The 25722-nt window shown below is 44.9% G+C and overlaps 1 protein-coding gene across 2 annotated transcripts in view; it reads right to left on the bottom strand.

Moving 5' to 3' along the window:
- Positions 1–25722, bottom strand: part of NEDD1 (NEDD1 gamma-tubulin ring complex targeting factor) — an 89587-nt gene that overhangs the window by 9942 nt on the left and 53923 nt on the right. The window contains exons 7-13 of one of the 2 annotated variants that reach the window (XM_069764451.1): positions 16833–17031; positions 10770–10950; positions 9467–9598; positions 7816–7863; positions 3479–3681; positions 2918–3062; positions 256–412 (exon numbers count right to left, since the gene is read on the bottom strand). In XM_069764451.1, the coding sequence (XP_069620552.1) occupies positions 256–412; positions 2918–3062; positions 3479–3681; positions 7816–7863; positions 9467–9598; positions 10770–10950; positions 16833–17031 (1065 nt within the window). The remainder of the gene's footprint in view (positions 1–255; positions 413–2917; positions 3063–3478; positions 3682–7815; positions 7864–9466; positions 9599–10769; positions 10951–16832; positions 17032–25722) is intronic. The other variant, XM_069764452.1, reaches the window with a different exon arrangement.

A 25722-nucleotide genomic window follows, 5' to 3' on the forward strand; every position in this document is an offset into this window, starting at 1 on the left:
ATGGTTCTAATGTAAGCCCCTACTGACCCAAGCACCGGATGTCAAAATGCAGTGTGAAAGAACCCTAAGCAAATAACTTCTGAAAGCGGAAATTCCCTACATTCCTGTTCTGCTATCAGCTGGAGACTGAACAATGTTCATGTTAGTCATAAAAGTCTTTTATTTGCAATAGCCATCTTAACACTTCACTATGTTAACAGATTCATTTTTTTCCAGTAAGTTTGGCCACAGTGTTTAATTGTTTTAGAAACTTACCTGAAGTCATCCAGGGTTTCTTCAATCATATTTCTAATAAAATTAATCTGAACAGATGTTAGCGGGGCTCCAGATTTCTCACGTGCCAATGAGTCTGCTATTTTTTCTGACAAAGAGGAGGCAACTTCAGAACTCACAGAGTTGGGCATCTTTGGACCTGCCAGAGAAAGTTATAAGTTATTAGGTCAACTGCACCCGCCAAATGACCCACTGGTACTCCTGCATTTTCTGACATAGAATGCATGGAGGATGGGTAAACAGATGACCGAGGTGAACAGATTGAACCAGACTGGCCTACCGCCTCAATGCATTAACCTAACGATCCCTGTGTGGCCTATATTAAAAAAAAAAAAAAAAAAAAAAAAAAATTAATTAACTGGTTCATGCAGCTTTACATGAACACCCAAGCCTTACACTATGGCTGGTCCGAATAACTATAGCAATTGTTACCATCCACCTCTCGTGTCTCCCCTTTTCCTCATAGTTTGTAAGCTTACGAGCAGGGCCCTCACTCCTCCTGGTATCTGTTTTGAACTGTATTTCTGTTATGCTGTAATGTCTATTGTATGTACAAGTCCCCTCTATAATTTGTAAAGCGCTGCGGAATATGTTGGCGCTATATAAATAAAAAAATTATTATTATTATTATTATTAACAGATACTGAGTAAAATTAAGGAATGAGAGAACAGGGAATGATTAGATTAGGGACGGGAAGTGCACTCTTAAAGCACACTTAAAACTTTGGACACTGGGAATTAGCTGGATTGTCTGAGGTAGTGGAATCCAGAATACTGATGCAGCACGAGAGCAGTCTTGGAGAGGAACGTGGGAGGTTTTGATTATAGAGGATTTTAGTGTTAGGCTATTAGTGAAACAGAGAAGATAGGTAAAGTGATAAAGATGAAGGAAGATATATAAGGTGGTGAAGAACTGGGGATAGTTTAATGGGTGGGGAGCACGGTGGCTCAGTGGTTAGCACTGCAGCGCCAGTTCCACTAAGGACAACATCTGCAAGGAGTTTGTATGATCTCCCCGTATTTGTGTGGGTTTCCTCCGGGTTCTCCGGTTTCCTCCCACATTCCAAAGACATACTGATAGGGAATTTAGATTGTGAGCCCCATCGGGGACAGTGATGATAATGTAAAGCGCTGCGGAATATGTTAGTGCTATATATATATAAAAATAAAAAATAAAATTATGGGTGAGTGTGATAAGTCCATATTGTGCTCTGGAACGCAATGTTCCCAAACTTTTTTAACCTTGAGACAGATCCACCGCAACCCTCCCCCAGAAGTAACATCCAGAGTTCCCCATTACTGGAATAACAGCCAAAGCTTTCCCCCACAGAAGGCACATTGGGACTGTGTGCACCACTCCCTTAAAGGCAGTATACTTACATCCAGGGGTTCCCACTTTACTCCCATTCAGTATTGTCACATCAAGCACACTTGTCACACAACTGCAACCATTTCCAAGCACACCTCTACCTGGCAGTATCCTCCAATCGACAGTTTATCATATTTATAGTCCCTCCACAGCCAATATATGTGCACCCATATCTTTTCTTCTGTAACCATCTTGAGACCTGTTCTTCATAACAGTTTGCTAGATTTGATGCTAATGCAGAAAACTGGCAGCCAGCCGATATCCATACATAATGGGCAAGCAAGTCACATGTGGCTCCTTGTGTAGCCGCTAAACAGAAATGTAACCCTTTCTGCTGCATACAGGATATTGGAAAGGAGAATGTTTAGTAAGAGAGACCGATTAAGGCTACGTTCACATTTGCGTTGTGCGGTGCTGCGTCGGCGACGCAACGCACAACGCAAAACAAAACGCATGCAAAACGCATTGCTTTGTGACGCATGCGTCCTTTTTTGGCATGATTTTGGACGCAAAAAAAATGCAACTTGCTGCGTCCTCTGCGCTCTGACGCGTGCGCCAAAAAAGACGCATGCGTCACAAAACGCAATGCAACGCATGTCCATGCGCCCCGATGTTAAATATAGGGGCGCATGACGCATGCGTCGCCGCGGCTGCGCCCGAGGCAGCCCGGCAGAACGCAAATGTGAACGTAGCCTTATAGAGTGGAGTCCAGGTGAGAATGAATCAGGGCAACAGTAAGAGTTTTGCAGTGTCAAAGTAAGAAAAGGATGAATTCTTGCAATGTTTTTAAGGTACAGGTGACAGAATGAGCAATGATTGGATAAAGGGAGTTAAGGGAAGATCACAGTGTAATATCATCTCAAGACAAAGAGCATGCTGCTTGGGACTTAAGGTGGAGCCACGCACAAAAATGGTAATATCAGCTTTAGGTCGGTCTTTATTATAATGTGTCCATTAGTGTTATCCAAACATGATCAGATGTTATCCGACAATCTTGGGCGTGCTCGGATAATGTGTTCGAGTTCCTGAGGTTGAATGTTTTGCAGCTGTTAGACAGCCTAAACACATGTGGGGATTGCCTAACAAACGGGCAATCCCCTCACATGTTGCGGCTGTGTAACAATGCAGCCGCGGGGACTCAAACATACTATATTATTAAAGCATGCCCAAGATACTCAGATAACACCCGAGCACGTTCGCTCATCACTAGTGCTCATGCCTATCAATCATTACTTTATGGAAGTGATACATGCGAACAATGAATAAGCCACATACTTAATGGTTTTGTGCTGCTAACTGAAAATCCTTGCTTTATCTGGGATGGATTTTGCTTCCCCACTCTTTCAGATATGTCTGGAGTCCGAGAAATGGGAACAGGTGAAGAACTAACAATTTGTTCACTGCTTGTTGGTTTATAAGGCTAGAAAATGGAGAAAAAAAATGTATATATCACTTCATATCTGTGACAGTTGCATATTACATTTCTACTGTTACAATAACAAATGTATAAAGATTACAATATGTGAAGAGACCATGCCTTTATCAGACAAATGGCAAGTAGCACGCATATGTCAAATCATTAAAAAGGAAGGCCTATGATTGCATGCTGTATCACAGCCATTGCATACATCATAAAATTTGTATAATTTATGTAATTAACATGGTTTTATTAGGTTGTCATCCGGTGATGACTAAAGCCATTTTAGATCACAGCATTTCAATGCTTTTTTTTCACCATCATGTAATATTTATTTTTATGACCCATACAGTGAGTGTGATGTGTAATGACAGGGCAACCCCTTTAACCACCAACAGACAGTTTGCTGTACTGATTACCTGCTTCACATTATCGTTTACATCCTGTTTTAGAATATAGGGTTTTCTGTTTTTAAGCTCTATATCTTGGGGCTCATCTTCTTCTTTGATGGGACTTCCAATAATTAAGTGCAAAGGAGAAGAATTCATCCCTTGAGTATTGGAACCTACAGGAAGTCGTCTTGAGCCAGGAATTGCACTGAACTGAGCCAAGTAATCAAGGTCTAAAATATAAAACATTTTTATTTATTTTTTTTAAAACTTACATTTTTCATTAGTACAGTCTACCCTGGTCACTTTTAAACATTTTGTAAGAGATGTTGCCAACACCAACACTCAAAGTTACCTTTATGCTTTAAAAACATGGAATTTTCAGTAACTGGTTCCATAGCTTTTTCTTTTAAAGCTACATTTGCATGACGAGTATTTGGTGTATTTTATGTTGCAGATTTTCTGTAGCATTTCTGCACCTCTTCGCTAAACAGCTTTCATTGCATTTTTTTTTACGTGTCTTTCTTTTTTTTTTTTTCCACTCCGGTTTTTGTCTCTTTATGCTATGTCAGGTTTTAAATTAAGCAGGTTTTTGTTTTATATCTCCTGTTAATTGACACCAGGGTGGATTTGATTCAAATCTAACTGATTTAAATCACGATTTAAATCACTAGTCAGTAAGGCTTGATTTAAATCAGTGATTTAAATCAAAGTTTCTACCTAACTGAATTTGACTCCGCAGAGGTCCCAGCCTCTTCTTCACGGCAAAAATGTTACAACATGAACAGAGTTGAGAAAAAGACCTTAATCCTATTGTTCTACAAACCTATGAATACAGAATCAACCCCTTCAGTGCCAAGTCCAAGAAGTTAGACAATATGTTTCTGATTGTTTGGAGTGGAATAGATCTGCACAACACAAGAAGAATGTGAATCTAAGTGTGAGGAGGAGGAAGGGCAAGCAGACAAGAAAATGAAAGTGAAACTTTGAGCACAATACTGCAGCATAGCCACACACAGACAAGTCTGGATCTGTTTGTGTGTACGATCTGAGGTTTATTACATTCTTTCCTTATAATGGCAGCAGGCCGTAAAAGAGACCCAGTTTGGGAATATTTTAATGAAGCTCCTTCGCCTATCAGTAAGGCAGGCATGCGTGCAAAATGCAAACGATGCAACAAAGAGATGCAAGGCCTGGTGGCGCGAATGAGGCAACATCATGAGAAGTGCGGCCTTGCATCTCTTTGTTGCATCGTTTGCATTTTGCACGCATGCCTGCCTTACCGATAGGCGAAGGAGCTTCATTAAAATATTCCCAAACTGGGTCTCTTTTACAGCCTGCTGCCATTATAAGGAAAGAATGTAATAAACCTCAGATCGTACACACAAACAGATCCAGACTTGTCTGTCTGTGGCTATGCTGCAGTATTGTGCTCAAAGTTTCACTTTCATTTTCTTGTCTGCTTGCCCTTCCTCCTCCTCACACTTAGATTCACATTCTTCTTGTGTTGTGCAGATCTATTCCACTCCAAACAATCAGAAACATATTGTCTAACTTCTTGGACTTGGCACTGAAGGGGTTGATTCTGTATTCATAGGTTTGTAGAACAATAAGATTAAGGTCTTTTTCTCAACTCTGTTCATGTTGTAACATTTTTGCCGTGAAGAAGAGGCTGGGACCTCTGCGGAGTCAAATTCAGTTTTGAGAACTGCCTAAGTAAAGCGAGCGTCTGTGATAATATAGGAGAGAAACTGCCCACTAATCCTACAGAAACCTCTGGAAGAGCATGGCATTGTGAATGTTACACATATACAGCCTTTATTCTACTGAGTTAAACAACTCAGCTTTATCTCATGATGGAAGAACCTTTGGATGGTAAAATATTTTCCTCAAAAAGCAGTTTATTGAAAAAAATCCGATTTAAATAAAAAAAATCCGATTTAAATAAAAAAAATCCAATTTTTTTGATTTTTTTTTTTTAAAAAATCATTGATTTTTATCCACCCTGATTGACACAATACTTTATGGATACATTAATGTGTGGCGTACACTGGTTGTTAGTGAATTTCCTCATATACTTGAGTATAAGCCAACCAGAGTATAAGCCGAGACCCCTAATTTTGCAACAAAAAACTGGGAAAACTTATTGACTCGCGTATAAGCCTAGGGTGGAAAATGCAGCAGCTTCCGGTAAATGTCAAAAATAAAAATAGATACCAATAAAAGTAAAATTAATTGAGACATCAGTAGGTTAAGTGTTTTTGAATATCCATATTGAATCAGGAGCCCCATATAAAGCTCCATACAGTTCATGATGGGCCCCATAAGATGCTCCATACAAAATACGCCCAATATAATGCGCCATAAAATTTATGATGGGCCCCATAAGATGCACCATATTAAAATATGCCCCATATAATGAAGCACAAATGCTGATTATGGCCCCATAAGATGCTACATATGGATATTTGGCACATATAAGGCTGCACAACTGCTGATTATGGCCCCATAAGATGCTCCATATAAAAATGTGCCACATATAATGCTCCATACAGTTCATTATGGCCCCATAAGATGCTCCATATAACAATGTGCCACATGGAATGCTCCATGCAGTTCAATATGGTCCCATAAGATGCTCCATATAACAATGTGCCACATATAATGCTCCATACAGTTCATTATGGCCCCATAAGATGCTCCATATAGCAATGTGCCATATGTAATGCTGCATATAGTTCATTATGGCCCCATAAGATGCTCCATATAACAATGTGCCAAATGTAATGCTCCATGCAGTTCAATATGGTCCCATAAGATGCTCCATATAACAATGTGCCACATATAATGCTCCATACAGTTCATTATGGCCCCATAAGATGCTCCATATAACAATGTGCCACATTTAATGCTCCATACAGTTCATTATGGCCCCATAAGATGCTCCATATAACAATGTGCCACATTTAATGCTCCATAAAGTTCATTATGGTCCCACTAGATTGTGGCCCGATTCTAACGCATCGGGTATTCTAGAATATGCATGTCCCTGTAATATATGGACAATGATGATTCCAGAATTCGCGGCAGACTGTGCCCGTTGCTGATTGGTCGAGGCAACCATTATGACATCATCGTCGCCATGGCAACCATTATGACATCATCGTTGCTGTGCCCGTTGCTGATTGGTCGAGGCCTGGCGGCCTCGACCAATCAGAGACGCAGGATGTCTACGTCCTTTATGACATCATCGTCGCTGTGCCCGTTGCTGATTGGTCGAGGCCTGGCGGCCTCGACCAATCAGAGACGCGGGATTTCTACGTCGATGCTGTGCCGGTCTCTGATTGGTCGAGGCCTGGCGGCCTCGACCAATCAGAGAGCAGGGACTTCCAGGACAGACAAGATTAGAGGGAGAAAGGCGTGCACTCTGTAGAAGGGAGCTGGTGCCGGCTGAACCTGGACTGGATCCAGATCAATCATAAATTCGGGCAAACAACCACACTAAAGTGAGGTTTGAGAAAGACCTTTCAGGTCGAAACGTTACCTCAGAACTCTGTTGACCACTGTGGTGTTACTCAAATAAATACTTCACATCTCTGATGCAAAATATTGTCTGAGTGCGGTTGTTTGCCCGAATTCCAGGACAGACAGACAGACAGACGGAAAAACCCTTAGACAATTATATATATAGATAGATGCTCCATATAACAATGTGCCACATGTAATGCCCAATACAGTTCATTATGGCCCCATAAGATGCTCCATATAGCAATGTGCCATATATAATGCTGCATACAGTTCATTATGGCCCCATAAGTTGCTCCATATAACAATGTGCCACATGTAATGCTCCATGCAGTTCATTATGGCCCCAAAGATGCTCCATATAACAATGTGCCACATGTAATGCTCCATGCAGTTCATTATGGCCCCATAAGATGCTCCATATAACAATATGCCACATATAATGCTTCATACAGTTTATTATGGCCCCATAAGATGCTCCATATAACAATGTGCCACATATAATGCTGCTGTGATTAAAAAAAAATGACATTCACCTCTTGTCGTTGCCCCTCAGCGTCCCATCTCTCCGCACTGACTGTTCAGGCAGAGGGCGGCGCGCACACTGATACGTCATCCTGCCCTCTGACCTGAACAGTCACTGCACAGGACGTGGAAATGTGCTGGAAAAGCTCATTCTCCAAAATGAAAAAAATAATTTGCAAAAACGCTTGAATTTTTTTTATCACAAAAATGAATACAGAAAGGTGTATGGATGGAGTATGACAAGATAAATCAGAGAGGATCCTTGATTTAGGACCTGCAATTATTAGACACACATATATGCTGAGAGCATCACCTACCGTTTCCTTTAGATGCAAACTCTTCCATTACTCTAAGGTGAGAAGCATCTTGAGGGGGAAAATAAACAGACATTGTCACTATGATACATGTGAATGCAATTTTCAAAACCCAACTCACACAGATTTTCAATGCTACGAATTTAAGGTTATAGAGCAGAGGTTCACTTCCCATGCATGTGTAAAGAGTGTGGAGGATATGCAGCATAATAGGCAAATCAACAATACAATACGCATATATAACAAAGGAAATCTGCCTCTTCGTAAAGGTTAGCCCCTTAAAGAACGCCGATACGCCTTTTAACAGTGGCAGTTAAGGGTACTTGTTCCTCGGCATCGGGTTTTAACGGCTGAGAAATAAGTGTATAGAGCCCCCAAGCATTGGAAATTCTCCGGGGTCTCGGCTACCAGGGGTAGACGAAACCCCAGAGGGCATGATTCGGGTCGGTTTTTACCAATTCCAGTGTTGCAATCACCGTTATTCACCGAATAACGGCGACCACAAAAAAAAAAGTCCTATTTCTTATTTAATCTCTCTCCTCTGATGTGATCGCACATCAGAGGAGAGAGAAACGGGGTATCCCGATACCCCAACCCGGTACCTCTGGTGTCCCTGAACCCTCCTACATCCCCCCATGATATCCCCGACCGGCGGCGGCTTCTTCCAGGAAGTAAATGGAGGGCGCATGCGAAGTGCGCCCGCCCAGATTTGCCAGCCAGCCCCCGGCAACAATAGTAAAAAAAATTTTAGTGGTTCATTGTGATCACTGTGATAGGGTCTATCATAGTGATTAAAACTAAAAAAAATTGTAAATCAACTCCCCCCCCCCCCCCCCCCCATTTACCACCCCATTAAAAATAATAAAAAAAAAACATGGTGCCCACCATTGATTCCAGCCAATTTTGCGTTCTAAAAGTCAAACTGTGCTCCTTCCCTTCTGAGTCCCACCATGCGCCCAAACAGTGGCTTTCCCCCCAAGGGGTATCAGCGAACTCAGGAGAAATTGCACAACATATTTTGTGGTTCATTTTCTCCTGATACCCTTGTGAAAATACAAAAATTGGTTCCAAGGTAAATTTTTTGTGAAAAAAGTAAAATGTTAATTTTTTTTCCTTCCACATTGCTTTAGTTTTCGTGAAGGACCTGAAGGGTTATTAAACATCTTGAATGTGGTTTTGAGCAGCTTGAGGGGTGCAGTTTTTAGAATGGTGTCATTTTTCGGTATTTTCTGTTAAATTTTGTTGGAAAAATGAGAAATCACTGGTCAACTTTTAACCCTTATAACGTCCTAACAAAAAAAAATGCTTCCAAAATTGTGCTGATGTAAAGTTGACTATTTTGTGTGATATGACTCGGATTTAAGGGTACAAAAATTTGAAGTTTGAAAATTACAACATTTAAAAAAATGTTGCCAAATTTCAATTTTTTTCATAAATAAATGCAAGTTATATTGAAATTTTACAACTAACATGAAGTACAATAGGTCATAAAAAAAAAAACTATCTCAGAATCAGTGGGATACGTTGAAGCGTTCAAGAGCTATAACCTCGCGACAGTGGTCAGAATTGTAAAAATGAGCTTGGTCATTAAGTATCAAATTGGCTCTGTCACTAAGGGGTTAAATATTGCTGTATGCATACCAAGACAACTTACCATCACGAACAGGAGAAAAAATGTCACCTAGGCTACTTCTTCCAAAGGGATCTATTGACTGTAGGTCGGATGATTTAGCATAGTCTGTTTCTTTTGACGGTATTACATCAAGACTTGTACTACGTGGAATACCTAAAAGCAAATAAGAAAAAAATTTAAATATCACATGACAAACATTGGACCTCAATTTTAAAAACAAATAACTGACAATGTTATGCGTAGCAACCAAGAACATTGCAGCTTCATATTTCACAGAGCAATGGTTACTATTGCCAACAAGAAAGTTTTTCATGCTCCGCAAGTTATATAAATGAGATCCTATTAATTAAATATCTTTTTGTTAATACCTGGAAATATTCTGATTGGGTCCACAAATCTGATACCAATTGTACTTCTCTTGCCAGATACCCTGTGTGCGCTCCTTTATCATGCAGGTTGTTGACTATGTAGCATTTTAGACATTTCACCAGTATCCAAGAAGTATCGTTTCTCCTTGCGGAGATTGACATGCTAAGCATGCCGAGATGAGGAGACTTAAAGCCGCAATGCTCCTCTGGGAAATATGCAAATTGTCTCTTCAGAGAGGAAGAGGACTAGAACTCTAGTGCCACCTATTGGAAGTAGCAATCCTAAAAGTCAATGTCAACTCTTGACAACGAGCCTTGTCACATGACTTAGGATAAAAGCCAAACCAGAATCTCAACTTGCAGACACTGTGTTTCGGGGTTCTGCCCATTGTCAGTGCAAAGTGGAGATCTGGTTAGGCTGAGTGAGAGGCGTCTGAACGATATCCAAGAAGTATTATTTCTCCTTGCGGAGATTGACATGCTAAGCATGCAGAGATGAGGAGACAAAGCCGCAATGCTCCTCCAGCAACTTGTGCTTTAGGGCAAAAAACTCTAAACTATCTCAAGTCTTTTAAACTTTGCCCTCTGCTCTCCATGTGACATGCAAAAACAAGGGACCATTGGCCTCCATTTCAATAGGAATCAAGACCTGAGCCTGTATCATTATGAAGTTTAGGTTCTTTAGGAACTCGGGCAACACTTTTTTTTTTTTGAAAAGTAAAAAAAAAAAAAAAAAAAAAAAAAAGACCACACAGGCTCTGGAATCCCATTCTTGCATTTGCTAGTGATCCCAAGCAGTAGGCTCTTAAGTGATCATACATTTGCCACCTCCTTGAGAGTGACATTTATTAGAATATTAAAATATTTATTTGTTCCTATACACCAAGACCAAAAAGTTTACCATGTACAAAACACACACAAAAAAATTGGTAAAAGAAAACAATACACAATTGTACCAGATTCTTCATTACTCATTTCAGGTTCTCTACTATCCACAGTCTCAGCTGCTGGAGGAGGTGCTGGTTGTGTTACACTGGATGGTAAATCTTTTATGTGCGCTCCACTTATGACCGCAGTTGACTTGGTTGAGGCCTTCCTGGAGGATACCACAGATGATTTATGTGAACCTTTACCAATCTAAAAAAAATATATATATACAATTTAATTAAAGGCGTTGTCCAGGAGTAAAATATATCCAATCCCTGCATGCATAGCGGCTGTTTAACAGCCACGAGACATGCAGCCTCAGGGACTCGAACATATTATTTGTGCACGACCAAGATACTTGGTGCAAGCTCAGATGCCATGATATCAGAGCACGCTCACTCATCACTATACATAGTATTACTACAATTACACTGTGTTCCAAATTATTATGCAAATAATATTTCCTCATATTTTCTCTAAATTACCTATCTGAATTGCAGTCATTGTTATTTTCCAGTCATCTACTATTCTAGTATAATTGCAATGTTTTGGAACAAACTGCCTATGAAAACAGTATCTTCTTAAAAAAAATAAACACTCAAAATGCATGTTCCAAATTATTATGCACAGCAGAGTTTTCAACCTTTTTTATTTAATTTTGAACAAAAAAAAATGGTCAATTGTGAAGTTATAAGCATTATCAGCTTATTACAAACTGAAATCAAACAGTTTTCAAGTGAAAACTTTATTCTAGGTGATGTTACATTTGCACATAGGACCCCATGTTCGAAAGAAGCTTCTGAACTCTCTCATCCATTGAATTTGTCAGTTTTTGGATGGTTTCTGTTTCAATTGTTTTGCATGTGGACAGAACACCCTCCCAGAGCTGTTGCTTAGATGTGAACTGCCTCCCGCCATCAGACACCCCTTTTGATGATGCTACAGAGGCTCTCAATGGGGTTGAGGTCAGGGGAAGATGGTGGCCACACCATAAGTTTGTCCTCTTTTATGCCCATAGCAGCCAGAGATGCAGATGTGTTTTTTGCAGCATGAGACGGTGCATTATCATGCATGAAAATGATCTTGCTGCGGAAAGCACGATTCTTCCTCTTGAACCATGGCAGGAAGTGTTGTTTTAGAAACTCCACATAGATTATAGAGTTTCTTTACCCCTTCAGGGATCACAAAGGGGCCGACAATCTCTCTCCCCATGATTCCAGCCCAAAACATAACTCCACCTCCTCCTTGTTGGCGCCTTAGCTGTGTTTTCATGGGGTGTCCATCAACCAGTGATCCTCCACTCCATCCATCTGGACCATCGAGCGTTGCACGGCACTCATCTGTGAACAAAACAGTTTGGAAGTCAGTCTTCATGTATAGTTTGGCCCACTGGAGCCGTTTCTGCTTGTGTGCAGTGGATAGTGGTGGTCGACAGGATGGCTTACGCACACCTGCAAACCTCTGAAGGGCCCTGCATCTTGTGTTCTGGGGACGTTGGAGGCACCAGCAGCTTCAAAAACTTGTCTGCTGCTATGACAAGGCATTTTTGCAGCTGCTCTTTTAACCTTACGCAGTTGCCTGTTGGAAAAAGTCCTCAATTTTTCCTTATCACGCACACGTGTGTGCTGGGAATCAGCTACACTTGATGGTGCGATGATCACGATGAAGTGTCTTGGCAATGTTGATTGTAGTCATGCCTTGACCTAAATATTCCACAATTTGTTGCTTCTCAGCAGCCGACACATCCTTTTTCTTTCCCATTTTGGCCAAAAATGTAGGCTGCTTAATAATGTGGAACAGCCTTCTTAAAGGGAACCTGTCACCCCGGTTTTTCAGTACGAGATAAAAATACTGTTAAATACGGCCTGAGCTGTGCGTTACTATAGTGTATTTTGTGTACCCTGATTCCACCCCTAAGCTGCCGAAATAACTTACCAAAGTCGCGGTTTTCGCCTGTCAATCAGGCTGGTCAGGTCAGATGGGCGTGGCGACATCGTTGTATGTTCCCCCAGATCTTGCATGTATTTCCGTTGGTGGCGTAGTGGTTTGCGCATGCCCATCTTCTGAATCCACTGGGCAGGAGAAGAAAAAACGCGCGATCGGCACTATTTCCCTGGTGATCTGTGGGGGCGGCCATCTTCCTGAGGCCGCGCGTGCGCATATGGAGTCCTCTGCTGCCCGGGGCTTCAGGAAAATGGCCGCGGGATGCCGCGCGTGCGCAGATGGAGATCGCGGCGGCCATTTTCCTGAAGTTGAGATGCGAACTCGGCTTAAGGAAAATGGCCGCCGCGATCTCCATCTGCGCACGCGCGGCATCCCGCGGCCATTTTCCTGAAGCCCCGGGCAGCAGAGGACTCCATATGCGCATGCGCGGCCTCAGGAAGATGGCCGCCCCCCACAGATCACCAGGAAAATAGCGCCGATCGCGCGTTTTTTCTTCTCCTGCCCAGCGGATTCAGAAGATGGGCATGCGCAAACCACTACGCCACCAACGGAAATACATGCAAGATCTGGGGGAAGATATGCCACGCCCATCTGATCTGACCAGCCTGATTGACAGGCGAAAACGGCGACTTTGGTAAGTTATTTCGGCAGCTTAGGGGTGGAATCAGGGTACACAAAATACACTATAGTTACGCACAGCTCAGGCCCTATTTAACAGTATTTTTATCTCGTACTGAAAAAACGGGGTGACAGGTTCCCTTTAAGTAGTCTTGCCTTTATTTGGACACACCTGCAAAACTAATTTGCACAGGTATCTGCAATTGACTTCAGTGATATGAAGAGCCCTGACACACATCACCATCAATGAGTTTAAATGACAAAAAAAAAAAATTCTAACCTTATCACTCCTAAACTCTTTGTGCATAATAATTTGGAACACAGTGTAGATCATTCAATAGTTAAGGAGAACCTGTCTCCATGAAAATGCAGTCTCATCTGCAGGACTCATGTTGTAAAACAGGGGTAGATAAGTAGATTGATATTTAGTTTTGTAAGAAAAGATTCAGTATGACTTGTTTTTTCATCATTTAATCCTATGCTCTTTCTGGGATTTTTGATCCATTGGGAGGTCCTACAGTGGTTGACAACTGACTCTTTATACACTCTTAAAAAAAGATAAATAGCAGAGAAAGAGCAGAGGATTAAATGGGGGGAAAAAAACAGGTTATACTGAATCTTTGCTCACAAAACTATATCAATCCACACAGCTACTCCTGCTGTTTATAACATACTGTCTGCAGATAAGTCTGCATTTTCGTTGTGATCGGTTCCCTTTAAGGGTATGTGCACACGTTGCGGATTTCCTGCGGATCCGCAGCGTTTTTTGCCTTGCAGAAACGCTGCAGATCTGCAAGTGATTTACAGTACAATGTAAATCAATAGGAAAAAATTTTTTGTGCTAATGGTGCGGAAAATTCCATGCGGAAACGCTAATCCGCAACGTGTGCACATAGCCTAAAAGTGTGTTCTCAAGTTTAACCCTTTCACCCCTGAGCCGGATTTCAATTTCCTCACCAGACCAAATTGTACAATTCTTTGTCACTTTATGCAGTAATAAATCTGGAATGCTTCAATGGATCCCACCGATTCAGAGACTGTTTTTTCGTGACACACTGTACTTAATATCAGCGGTAGTATTAGGTCGATATTTTTTATGCATATTTGTGAAAATATCAGAATTTTCGCAAAAACTGACAATTTCACAATTTTCAACCTCTTAATTTGGAATCCCTTAAACTAAAGAGTTATGTCGCACAAAATGTTAAAAAATATAACATTTACCACATCTACTTTACATCTGCATAATTATTTTAAGCTAGAAGGGTTAAAAGTTTAATCAATTTATATTTTCCAACAAAATGTACAAAACATTTTTTTTTTTTTTTTTTTACTACATCACATTTTAACCCCTTTCTGACCTCGGACGGGATAGTACGTCCGAGGTCAGATCCCGTTTGATGCAGGGTTCCGGCGGTGAGCCCACATCAAAGCCGCAACATGTCAGCTGTTTTGAACAGCTGACATGTGCGCGCAATAGCGGCGAGTGGAATTACGATCCACACGCCGCTATTAACTAGTTAAATGCCGCTGTCAAACGCTGACAGCAGCATTTAACTACCGCTTCAGGCCGCGCGGCCAGAAATGTGCGCATCGCCGACCCCCGTCACATGATCGGGGGTCAGCGATGCGTTGGCATAGTAACCAGAGGTCTCCTTGAGACCGCTATGGTTACTGATGCCGGCTTGCTGTGAGTGCCACAATGTAGTCGGCGCTCATAGCAAGCCTGCAATTCAGCTACATAGGAGCGATCTGATGATCGCTGCTATGTAGCAGAGCCGATCAGGTTATGCCAGCTTCTAGCCTCCCATGGAGGCTATTGAAGCATGACAAAAGTGAAAAAAGTTTAAAAAAACCATGAAATAAATAAAAAAAAATATAAAAAAGTTTAAATCACCCCCTTTCGCCCCATTTAAAGTAAAATAATTAGAAAAAAAAAATCAAACACACACATATTTGGTATCGCCGCGTTCAGAATCGCCCTCAGCCTAGAATGTGAAAACTATGCATATTCAACTAGGCTATAATTGTCGATCTCCTTGGTAACAAGCTGTAAACTATGTAAGAGAAAAGTAAATTGCAAACTTGTTTGATTTCAGGCAATTAGAACATAAAAAAACTTTTTTAAGTGTGATTAGTATGAGCAGTAGTTCAAATATGTCATACTTTATTAAGGATTTGAACTACAGAGGAAAAAAAAAAAAAAAAAGCTTACCGTATATACTCGAGTATAAGCCAAGATCTTCAGCCCTTTTTTTAGGCCGAAAGTGCCCCTCTCGGCTTATACTCAAGTCATTGCCCCAGGGGGTCGGCGGGGGAGGGGGAGCGGCAGGAGTGGTGGTTGTCACATCATACTCACCCCCTTCTGACGTGGTCTCTGCACGTACCTGCTTCTGAGATGGTCTCTGGCGCCAGCAGCTCTTCCTGTGTTCAGCGGTCATGTGAAAGGAATGAATATGTATGTGACTCCACTCCCATACTTTAATGATAGGTACCATGTGACCACTGAACACAGGAAGAGCTGCAGGTGCCAGAGACCATCTGTGAAGCAGAGACCGTGCCAGGCACCCATAGCGCGCCGGTGTTCCCGCCTGCTCAGGACCCCGGCACTTTTCCCCCAGCGACGTGAGGTATGCCTTTTTTTTTTTAAATCGCAGCAGCAGCATATGGGGCATATTATTCTATGGAGCATCTCATGGGGCCATCAACCTTTATGGAGAATATTTTTCTATGGAGCATCTTATGGGGCAATCAATAACCTTTTATGCAGCATTATATGGAGCATATTTTAATATGGAGCATCTTATGGGGCCATTATTAACCTTTGTGCAGCATTATATGGGGCGTATTTTGCATGGAGCAGCTTATGGGGCCCATCATGAACATTATGGAGCATTATATGGGGCATATTTTGTATGGAGCATTATATGGGGCTCCTGATTCATATGGGGCTCCTGATTCAATATGGATATTCAAAAACATTTAACCTACTGGTGTCTCAATTCATTTTACTTTTATTGGTATCTATTTTTATTTTTGAAATTTACCAGTAGCTGCTGCATTTCCCACCCTAGGCTTATACTCGAGTCAATAAGTTTTCCCAGTTTTTTGTGGCAATATTAGGGGTCTCGGCTTATACTCGAGTATATACGCTATGTAATGTGTAGCCATTAGTCGAGCAGCTTCTGCAGTGGGAATCTGAAAATCGTTGGCCAAAACAGCATAACTTGAAGTGCATACCAAATTACAGGAATTGTAGGTTTAACATGCAAAAATTCAACATTAAAAAAAATAAACTGACTAGTGCTATATTATCCTTACATAAAGAACTACTATATAAACACGCATTTTTATTTCAGTCGCTAAGGTTAATAGAGCCAATATGAATAATACTAAACTTAAGAAACAGGAAAAAACTGAAAAGGTTTTTCATACAACAAAAACGAACAAAACTTATTACAGAAGTGAGAGGGTTCTGCATCACACAACAAAAAAGCACTTAAACACAAAACATGCAGAACAGAACTCACTTTGTGTGCGCTGCTGTGCTGGAATTGAATGCACTGCACCGATGTTTTATGCGCGCTCACAGATTTGATCGGTGAGCTTAACATTCTTAAGTCATAAAGGTAAATTTTTCCACGAGAGGAGCCAACTGCCAGTGTAGCACCATCAGGCATGAAGTCTACAGCAGTCAGAGGTGATTCAGCTACAACAGTTTGCAGAAGACTGGAAAAGAAAAAGAAAAAAAAGTTTACAAAATGTACATTTGCAAAACTATTTTGTGATACTCTGCTTAATCTTTGAAAAGTGTATAGCCATTTCAGTGTCTAAGCCAAGTTTCATTACTGCAAAATAAAAAAAGTAATATAATTTAATATATTTGATTCTACTGTTTTCTTAAAGTTAATGAATAGAAATCTCGACAGAGGAGGATTCCAACTAAAGCCTCATTCACACATCAGTGATTTTTCTTGTATGCAAAAAAAACCCCCAAAAACACGATCCAGCTTTCATCAGCACGGCTATCAGAATTTATGTGTGTCAGCTTTTAACCAATGTTTCATCAGTTTTTCTCATGAAATACAAAAACCCTGATTGAGGTTTCCTAAACTTTCCCAGTCAGTCAAAATCATATAACAGAATAAGACAACTACGTTACCAGTATTGTTTTGTTTAAATTAATTTTTCACAGACCCATAGCCTGCAATTGTGAGTTTGATCTGTGGCTCAGACCCAAAAACATGACTTACGGTAGTCTTTTTTGCGGGCAATCCAGGCTACAAAAAAAAAAAAAAAAAAAACACGGACAGCCTCAGACCATAATGGGTACGTGTTCTATCTGGGAAACCATAGATTGGACAATTACCGTATATACTGGAGTATAAGCCGACCAGAGTATAAGCCGAGGCACTTAATTTTGCCACGAAAAGAGAGATTTTTGTGTACTCACATAAAATCCTTTTATCCGAGCCACTCATTGGGGGACACAGAACCATGGGTGTTATGCTGCTGTCACTAGGAGGCTGACACTAAGAGACAAAAAAGTTAGCTCCTCCCCTGCAGTATACACCCTCATGCTGGCTTCCAGAGACCCAGTTCAGTGTAAAAGCAGTTGGAGATCATTAATAACATATAGCATAATATTAGAGTACAACATATCAGAGTAAGTAAAAAGCCAAAAAGAACGAGCCCTAAGGCTAACACGGTGGGTGCTGTGTCCCCCAATGAGTGGCTCGGAGAAAAGGACTTTACGGTGAGTACACAAAAATCCCTATTTCTCATTCGCCACATTGGGGTACACAGAACCATGTGACGTCCCAAAGCAGTCCCTGGGTGGGAAACAACATAACCGAATAACTCCGTGTACCAACGGACTATAAATGTGCTACAGCCGCTTGCAGAATACGTCTGCCAAGGGCTGCATCAGCGAATGGTTGAGTATGGACATTGTAGTGCTTCGAGAAAGTATGCAGACTGGACCACGTTGCGGCCTTGCAAACCTGTTCTGCAGACGCCTGATGCCGAATGGCCCAGAAAGCACCCACCGATCGAGTTGAGTGTGCCCTAATCCCCGCCGGGATAGGTCTGCCCCTGACTCGATTTGATTCTTGAATAGCTGACCGGATCCATCTGGCTATCGTGGCTTTTGAAGCAGCTAAACCCTTTCTGTGACCCTCAGGGAGCACAAAGAGGGAGTCCGACTTACGGAAGGGAGCAGTTCTAGAAATGTACCTCCTGAGAGCCCTTAATACGTCCAAGGTGTGAAGGGCCTTTTCAACCCGATGTCTTGGCTGTGGACAGAAGAAGGGAAGAACAATATGTTTATTAAGGTGGAAGGATGAAACCACCTTGGGTAGAAATGACAGAGATGGGCGACGGACCACTTTGTCCTGGTGGAAGGTAAGGAAGGGCGACCGGCAGGATAGGGCAGCCAACTCTGAGATTCTTCTGATAGAGGTTACTGCCACAAGAAAGGCAACCTTCCAGGAGAGAACAGTCAGCGAAACCTCTTGCAAAGGTTCAAAAGGGGGCTCCTGAAGAACACTCAGGACAAAATTGAGATCCCAGGTCTCTAACGACACTCTATAGGGGGGTACTACATGGGAAACCCCCTGAAGGAAAGTCCAGACTTGCAAGTTAGAAGCAATCTTACGTTGGAACAACACGGATAATGCCAAGATCTGACCTTTGAGGGATCTGAGTGCCAGACCGGAATCCAAGCCGGCCTGGAGAAAATCCAGAATGGAGGGAACCGAAAAAGATAGAATGTCCACGGTGCCTGCACCATGAGAAGACTTTCCAAGTGCGGTGGTAGATGCAAGCGGATGACGTTTGCGAGCGCTAATCAAGGTGGCAATGACCTGCTGGGAGAAACCAGCTTGAGTTAGGATCCAGGTTTCAACAGCCAAGCCGTTAAACTTAGGACCCCTGAACTCTGGTGGTAGATTGGCCCTTGGCGACGCAGATCTGAGCGATCTGGTAGCCACCAGGGAACGTCAGAGACGAGTTGAACTAGCTCCGCGTACCACGCGCGACATGGCCAATCTGGGGCAACTAGGATCAGAGGAACCCCTTCCATCCTGATCTTCCGGATAACCTTCGGTAGGAAGGGAAGCGGAGGAAAGATGTACGGGATACGGAACAGATGCCATGGGGATACCAGTGCGTCTACCCCGATGGCTTGAGGATCCCGAGATCGTGCTATGACGTTGGGAACCTTTGCGTTCAGTCTAGACGCCATCAGATCCACATCCGGAGTCCCCCAGCGAAAGCAAATCTGCTGGAAGACCTCCGGATGGAGTTCCCATTCTCCCGAGACGAGACCCTGACGGCTGAGAGTCCGCCGCCCAGTTCTCGACTCCTAGAATGTGCACTGCCAAAATGATCCAACAGTTATTTTCGGGCCAACGGAGAATGTGGGAGACCTCCCGCATTGCCGCCCTGCTGCGGGGAACCCCCTGATGGTTTATGTACGCCACAGCTGTGACGTCTGATTGAATTCGAATTGGGTGGCCCGCAAGGAGGAAATGGAAACGTCTCAGGGCAAACCTCGGATCTTTAAGATGTTTATCGGAAGTCTCGACTCCCGAATCGTCCAGCGCCCTTGGGCAGTGTGGTGGCGAAATACTGCTCCCCAACAGAGGAGACTGGCGTCGGTAGTCACCACCAGTGAATTGGGAGAAAAAAAGACCTTCCCTGGCTGAGTGACGATTCCAAAGTCCACCATCTGAGCGCTTGCCAGATCTGCAGGGACAAGGGACATGACCGATCGAGGGATAAGAGACTCCTGTCCCAATTGTCTAGCAGAGCCTGTTGCAAGGGGCGGGGATGCAGTTGGGAGAAAGGGACCGCTTCCATTGCTGCCACCATTTTCCCCAGGATCCTCATGGCAAACTGAATGGAATGAGCGGAGGAACGACAAAGTGTCCGGGTTCCCTGCTGGAGAGCTTGGGCCTTGGACCGAGGGAGCAGGACTAGCCCCAGGGACGTGTCCAGGATCGTGCCTAGGAAGGAGATCCATCCAGCCTGATAGGACGGACCCTTGATCAGGAGGTCGTCCAAGTATGGCAACATGACCACTCCTTGGGAGTGAAGAACGGCCATGACTGCCGCCATGACCTTCGTGAATACCCTGGGCGCGGTGGCGAGGCTGAAGGGTAAGACTGTAAATTGGAAATGGTCCTCCTGGATGGCAAAACGCAGGAACTTCTGGTGCGGCGGAAAGATTGGGATATGGAGATAAGCATTCTTGAGGTCGATTGATGCCAGAAACTCTCCTCTTTCCATTGAATAAATGACCGACCGGAGGGATTCCATCCTGAAGTGCCTGACCTTGACAAATTTGTTTAGCAGATTTAGATCCAAAATGGGGCACACCGTCCCGTCTTTTTTTGGAACGACGAAGAGGTTTGAGTAAAAACCTCTGAATCTCTCGTGTTCTGGAACCGGAACAATGACCCCGTTTCGCCGTAGAGTTTCAATGGCGCAGTGAAGAGCACGAGCCTCTGAATTTGGGAGGCAAGAGGGGAAGAACCGTGCCGGAGAATTCTATTTTTTAACCAGAAGACACCAGGTCTCGGACCCATTCGTTGTGGATGATGGAAAGCAAGACATGCTGAAAAAGAAGCAGGCATCCGCTTACTTTGGTGGTGTCAACCGGAAGGCTCCTCGAGTCATTGTGAAGCGAACCTGGTTCTGGGTTGCCTAGGCTTACCTCGCCAGGACTGGTTCAGTCTGTATGAGGGCCGGGTGTCTCTGCACGTGGAGATCCTTCTGATCTGAACAAGGTTGTGGGGGAAGACCAGAATGGGCTACTGCGAAAGGGCCGAAAGCGAAAGTGTTGCTGATGCTGAAAAGTAATTTGGGGCCTTTGCTGCGGGAGGAATTTGCTTTTCCCTCCTGTAGCATCGGAAATAAGCTGGTCTAATTTTTCTCCAAACAGACATCCGCTCTGAAAAGGCAGAGAAATCAATGACTTTTTAGAAGAGGAATCCGCACACCACTCCCTAAGCCACAGTGCTCTCCTAATGGTGACGGCGTTTGAAGCTGCAATTGCAGCGCAGTTCGCAGCATCTAAAGACGCGTACATCACATAGTCCTCAGCCACGGCAATTTGTTTGGCAAGATCCGCAGCCTCACACGGACGAGCCTGGTCCTGAATGGATTTTGCAAGGGCTTCTGCCCAGAAAACCATTGCTTTTGTGATCCATGCTGTAGCAAAAGAAGGGGAGAGAGAGGAACCTGAAGCTTCGTAAACTGAGCGAGCAAGGCAGTCTATTTGACGTTCTGTGGGATTTTTAATCGAAGCCCCATCAGGCACAGATAAAAGCGTTCTGGTAGCCAAACGCGACACCGGAGGATCCACCAATGGAGGTTCCGTCCAATCAACAAGATCTGCGGAAAAAGGATACTTTGTTTCCAGTGCCTTTTTTCCCGTAAAGCGCTTATCCGGACGTTCCCTGTGTCGCCGGACTATGTCTATAAAGTCAGGATGAGAGGCGAACACCCTATGGGATCGCTTGGTTCTTTTAAAAGATATCGCATATCCCGGAGCCGAACTAGGGTCGTCGTCAACATTTAGCGCGTGATTGACTGCTTCAATTGACAGCTTTGGATGTCCGTACCTCCTTCAGGTGAGAGCGGCCCCTGCTGGCCGATGATTCCCCTATAAGGGAGGGGTCTCAACACAGGTAGACGATGAGTGCCCCGCTCCCCAGAGGGGTCTTGAAGGGATTCAATCACTTTGGCCAAAGAAGCCAGGGATTGAGACAGTGATGCGGCCCACTCCGGGGGGCTAGGTACAGTGGGGTCGGTAGCGGCGGAGGGCTCCTGAGCACATTGGTTATCACAGGTGGTACAAAGAGAGGAACTTTGCGGCCGAGTGAGAGGAGCCTGGCAGGTGGTACACGCAGAGAAATACAGTAGGTGGTATGCACTTTTGCAGTCTTTTTAGCTCTTGACCAAGCTCCCCATCCCTATCCTTGCATATGCATGGCTCCATCCCTATATCCTTGTATGCATGGCTCCCCATCCCTATCCTTGCATATGCATGGCCCCATCCCTATATCCTTGTATGCATGGCCCTATCCCTATATCCTTGTATGCATGGCCCCATTCCTATCCTTGTATGCATGACCCCATCCCTATCCTTGTATGCATGGCTCCCCATCCCTATCCTTGTATGCATGGCTCCCCATCCCTATCCTTGTATGCATGGCTCCCCATCCCTATCCTTGTATGCATGGCTCCCCATCCCTATCCTTGCATATGCATGGCTCCCCATCCCTATCCTTGCATATGCATGGCTCCCCATCCCTATCCTTGCATATGCATGGCTCCATCCCTATATCCTTGTATGCATGGCCCCATCCCTATCCTTGTATGCATGGCTCCCCATCCCTATCCTTGTATGCATGGCTCCCCATCCCTATCCTTGTATGCATGGCTCCCCATCCCTATCCTTGCATATGCATGGCCCCATCCCTATATCCTTGTATGCATGGCCCTATCCCTATATCCTTGTATGCATGGCCCCATCCCTATCCTTGTATGCATGACCCCATCCCTATCCTTGTATGCATGGCTCCCCCATCCCTATCCTTGTATGCATGGCTCCCCATCCCTATCCTTGTATGCATGGCTCCGCATCCCTATCCTTGTATGCATGGCTCCCCATCCCTATCCTTGTATGCATGGCTCCCCATCCCTGATGCCGGTGGGCTTACCTCACCCGCGATTTTCGGGGTGACAGGTTCCCTTTAAGAAGGCTGTTCCACATTATTAAGCAGCCTACATTTTTGGCCAAAATGGAAAAGAAAAAGGATGTGTCGGCTGCTGAGAAGCAACAAATTGTGGAGTATTTAGGCATGACTACAATCAACATTGCCAAGACACTTCATCGTGATCATCGCACAATCAAGTGTAGCGGATTCCCAGCACACACGTGTGCGTGATAAGGAAAAATTGAGGACTCTTTCCAACAGGTAATTGCATAAGGTTAAAGAGCAGCTGCAAAAATGCCTTCTCATAGCAGCAGACAAGTTTTTGAAGCTGCTGGTGCCTCTAACGTCCCCAGAACAACAAGATGCAGGGTCCTTCAGAGGTTTGCAGCTGTGCATAAGAAATCCTGTCGACCACCTCTATCCACTGCACACAAGCAGAAACTGCTCCAGTGGGCCAAATGATACATGAAAACTGACTTCCAAACTGTTTTGTTCACCGATGAGTGCCGTGCAACGCTCGATGGTCCAGATGGACGGAGTGGAGGATGGCTGGTTGATGGACAACCCATGAAAACAGGGCTAAGGCGCCAACAAGGAGGAGGTGGACTAATGTTTTGGGCTGGAATCATGGGGAGAGAGATTGTCGGCCCCTTTACGATCCCTGAGGGGTAAAGATGAACTCCATAATCTATGTGGAGTTTCTAAAACAACACTTCCTGCCATGGTTCAAGAGGCAAGATCATTTTCATGCATGATAATGCACAGTCTCATGCTGCAAAAAACACATCTGCATCTCTGGCTGCTATGGGCATAAAAGAGGACAAACTTATGGTGTGGCCACCATCTTCCCCTGACCTCAACCCCATTGAGAACCTCTGTAGCATCATCAAAAGGAGTGTCTATGATGGCGGGAGGCAGTTCACATCTAAGCAGGGGCGGATTATCAGAGGGTCAATATGGGCGGTAGCCCAGGGCCCAGTGGTCTGGGGGGGCCCTGGGCTACCACACTGTTGACCCTCTGATCATCTGTTATTCGAATGCCGCTGCCGGCGGCCGCCGCCGGCATTTATGTGCCCGCCCCCGGCCCCCTGCCGTAGCCGGTGGGCAGAGAGAGGGGGCCCGCATCGGGCCCCTTCTCATCTGCTCACCGGGCCCCTTCCGGCGCTGCCTGCGGCGGTTTCCTATTGACGTGCGGGCACGCGCCCGCACGTCAATAGTTAACACCAGCCGCCAGCCAATTGGAGGCTGGCGGCTGATGTCGGCCGCAGGCGCACACGTCGCCGGCGTCTGACGTCATTGTCAGTCGCCGGCGAGTGTGCTCTGTTGGAGGGAGCTCACCGCGGCGCTGGAGCGAGGACAGGTGAGGAGACTTTGTTTTTTTTTTTTTACAACGGTGGACTGGACACACTGAGGGCAATGCTGGAGGACACTGGGGCAGATGGCTGGAGGACACTGGGGCAGATGGCTGGAGGACACTGGGGCAGATGGCAGGAGGACACTGGGGCAATGCTGGAGGACACTGGGGCAGATGGCTGGAGGACACTGGGGCAGATGGCTGGAGGACACTGGGGCAGATGGCAGGAGGACACTGGGGCAATGCTGGAGGACACTGGGGCAGATGGCTGGAGGACACTGGGGCAATGCTGGAGGACACTGGGGCAATGCTGGAGGACACTGGGGCAGATGGCTGGAGGACACTGGGGCAATGCTGGAGGACACTGGGGCAATGCTGGAGGACACTGGGGCAGATGGCTGGAGGACACTGGGGCAATGCTGGAGGACACTGGGGCAGATGGCTGGAGGACACTGGGGCAGATGGCTGGAGGACACTGGGGCAGATGGCAGGAGGACACTGGGGCAGATGGCAGGAGGACACTGGAGCAATGCTGGAGGACACTGGGGCAGATGGCTGGAGGACACTGGGGCAGATGGCTGGAGGACACTGGGGCAATGCTGGAGGACACTGGGGCAATGCTGGAGGACACTGGGGCAGATGGCTGGAGGACACTGGGGCAGATGGCTGGAGGACACTGGGGCAGATGGCTGGAAGACACTGGGGCAGATTGTTGGAGGACACTGGGGCAATGCTGGAAGACACTGGGGCAATGCTGGAGGACACGGGCAGATGGCTGGATGACACTGGGGCAGATTGCTGGATGACACTGGGACAGATTGCTGGAGGACACTGGGGCAGATTGCTGGAGGACACTGGGGCAATGCTGGAGGACACTGGGGCAATGCTGGAGGACACTGGGGCAATGCTGGAGGACATTGGGGCAGATTGCTGGAGCTGGAGGACACTGGGGCAGATGGCTGGAAGACACTGGGGCAGATTGTTGGAGGACACTGGGGCAATGCTGGAAGACACTGGGGCAATGCTGGATGACACTGGGGCAGATTGCTGGATGACACTGGGACAGATTGCTGGAGGACACTGGGGCAGATTGCTGGAGGACACTGGGGCAATGCTGGAGGACACTGGGGCAATGCTGGAGGACACTGGGGCAATGCTGGAGGACACTGGGGCAATGCTGGAGGACACTGGGGCAGATTGCTGGAGCTGGAGGACACTGGGGCAGATTGTTGGAGGACACTGGGGCAATGCTGGAAGACACTGGGGCAATGCTGGAGGACACGGGCAGATGGCTGGATGACACTGGGGCAGATTGCTGGATGACACTGGGACAGATTGCTG

Source organism: Ranitomeya imitator, chromosome 4 (genome assembly GCF_032444005.1).
Source record: "Ranitomeya imitator isolate aRanImi1 chromosome 4, aRanImi1.pri, whole genome shotgun sequence".
Lineage (NCBI taxonomy): Eukaryota > Metazoa > Chordata > Amphibia > Anura > Dendrobatidae > Ranitomeya > Ranitomeya imitator.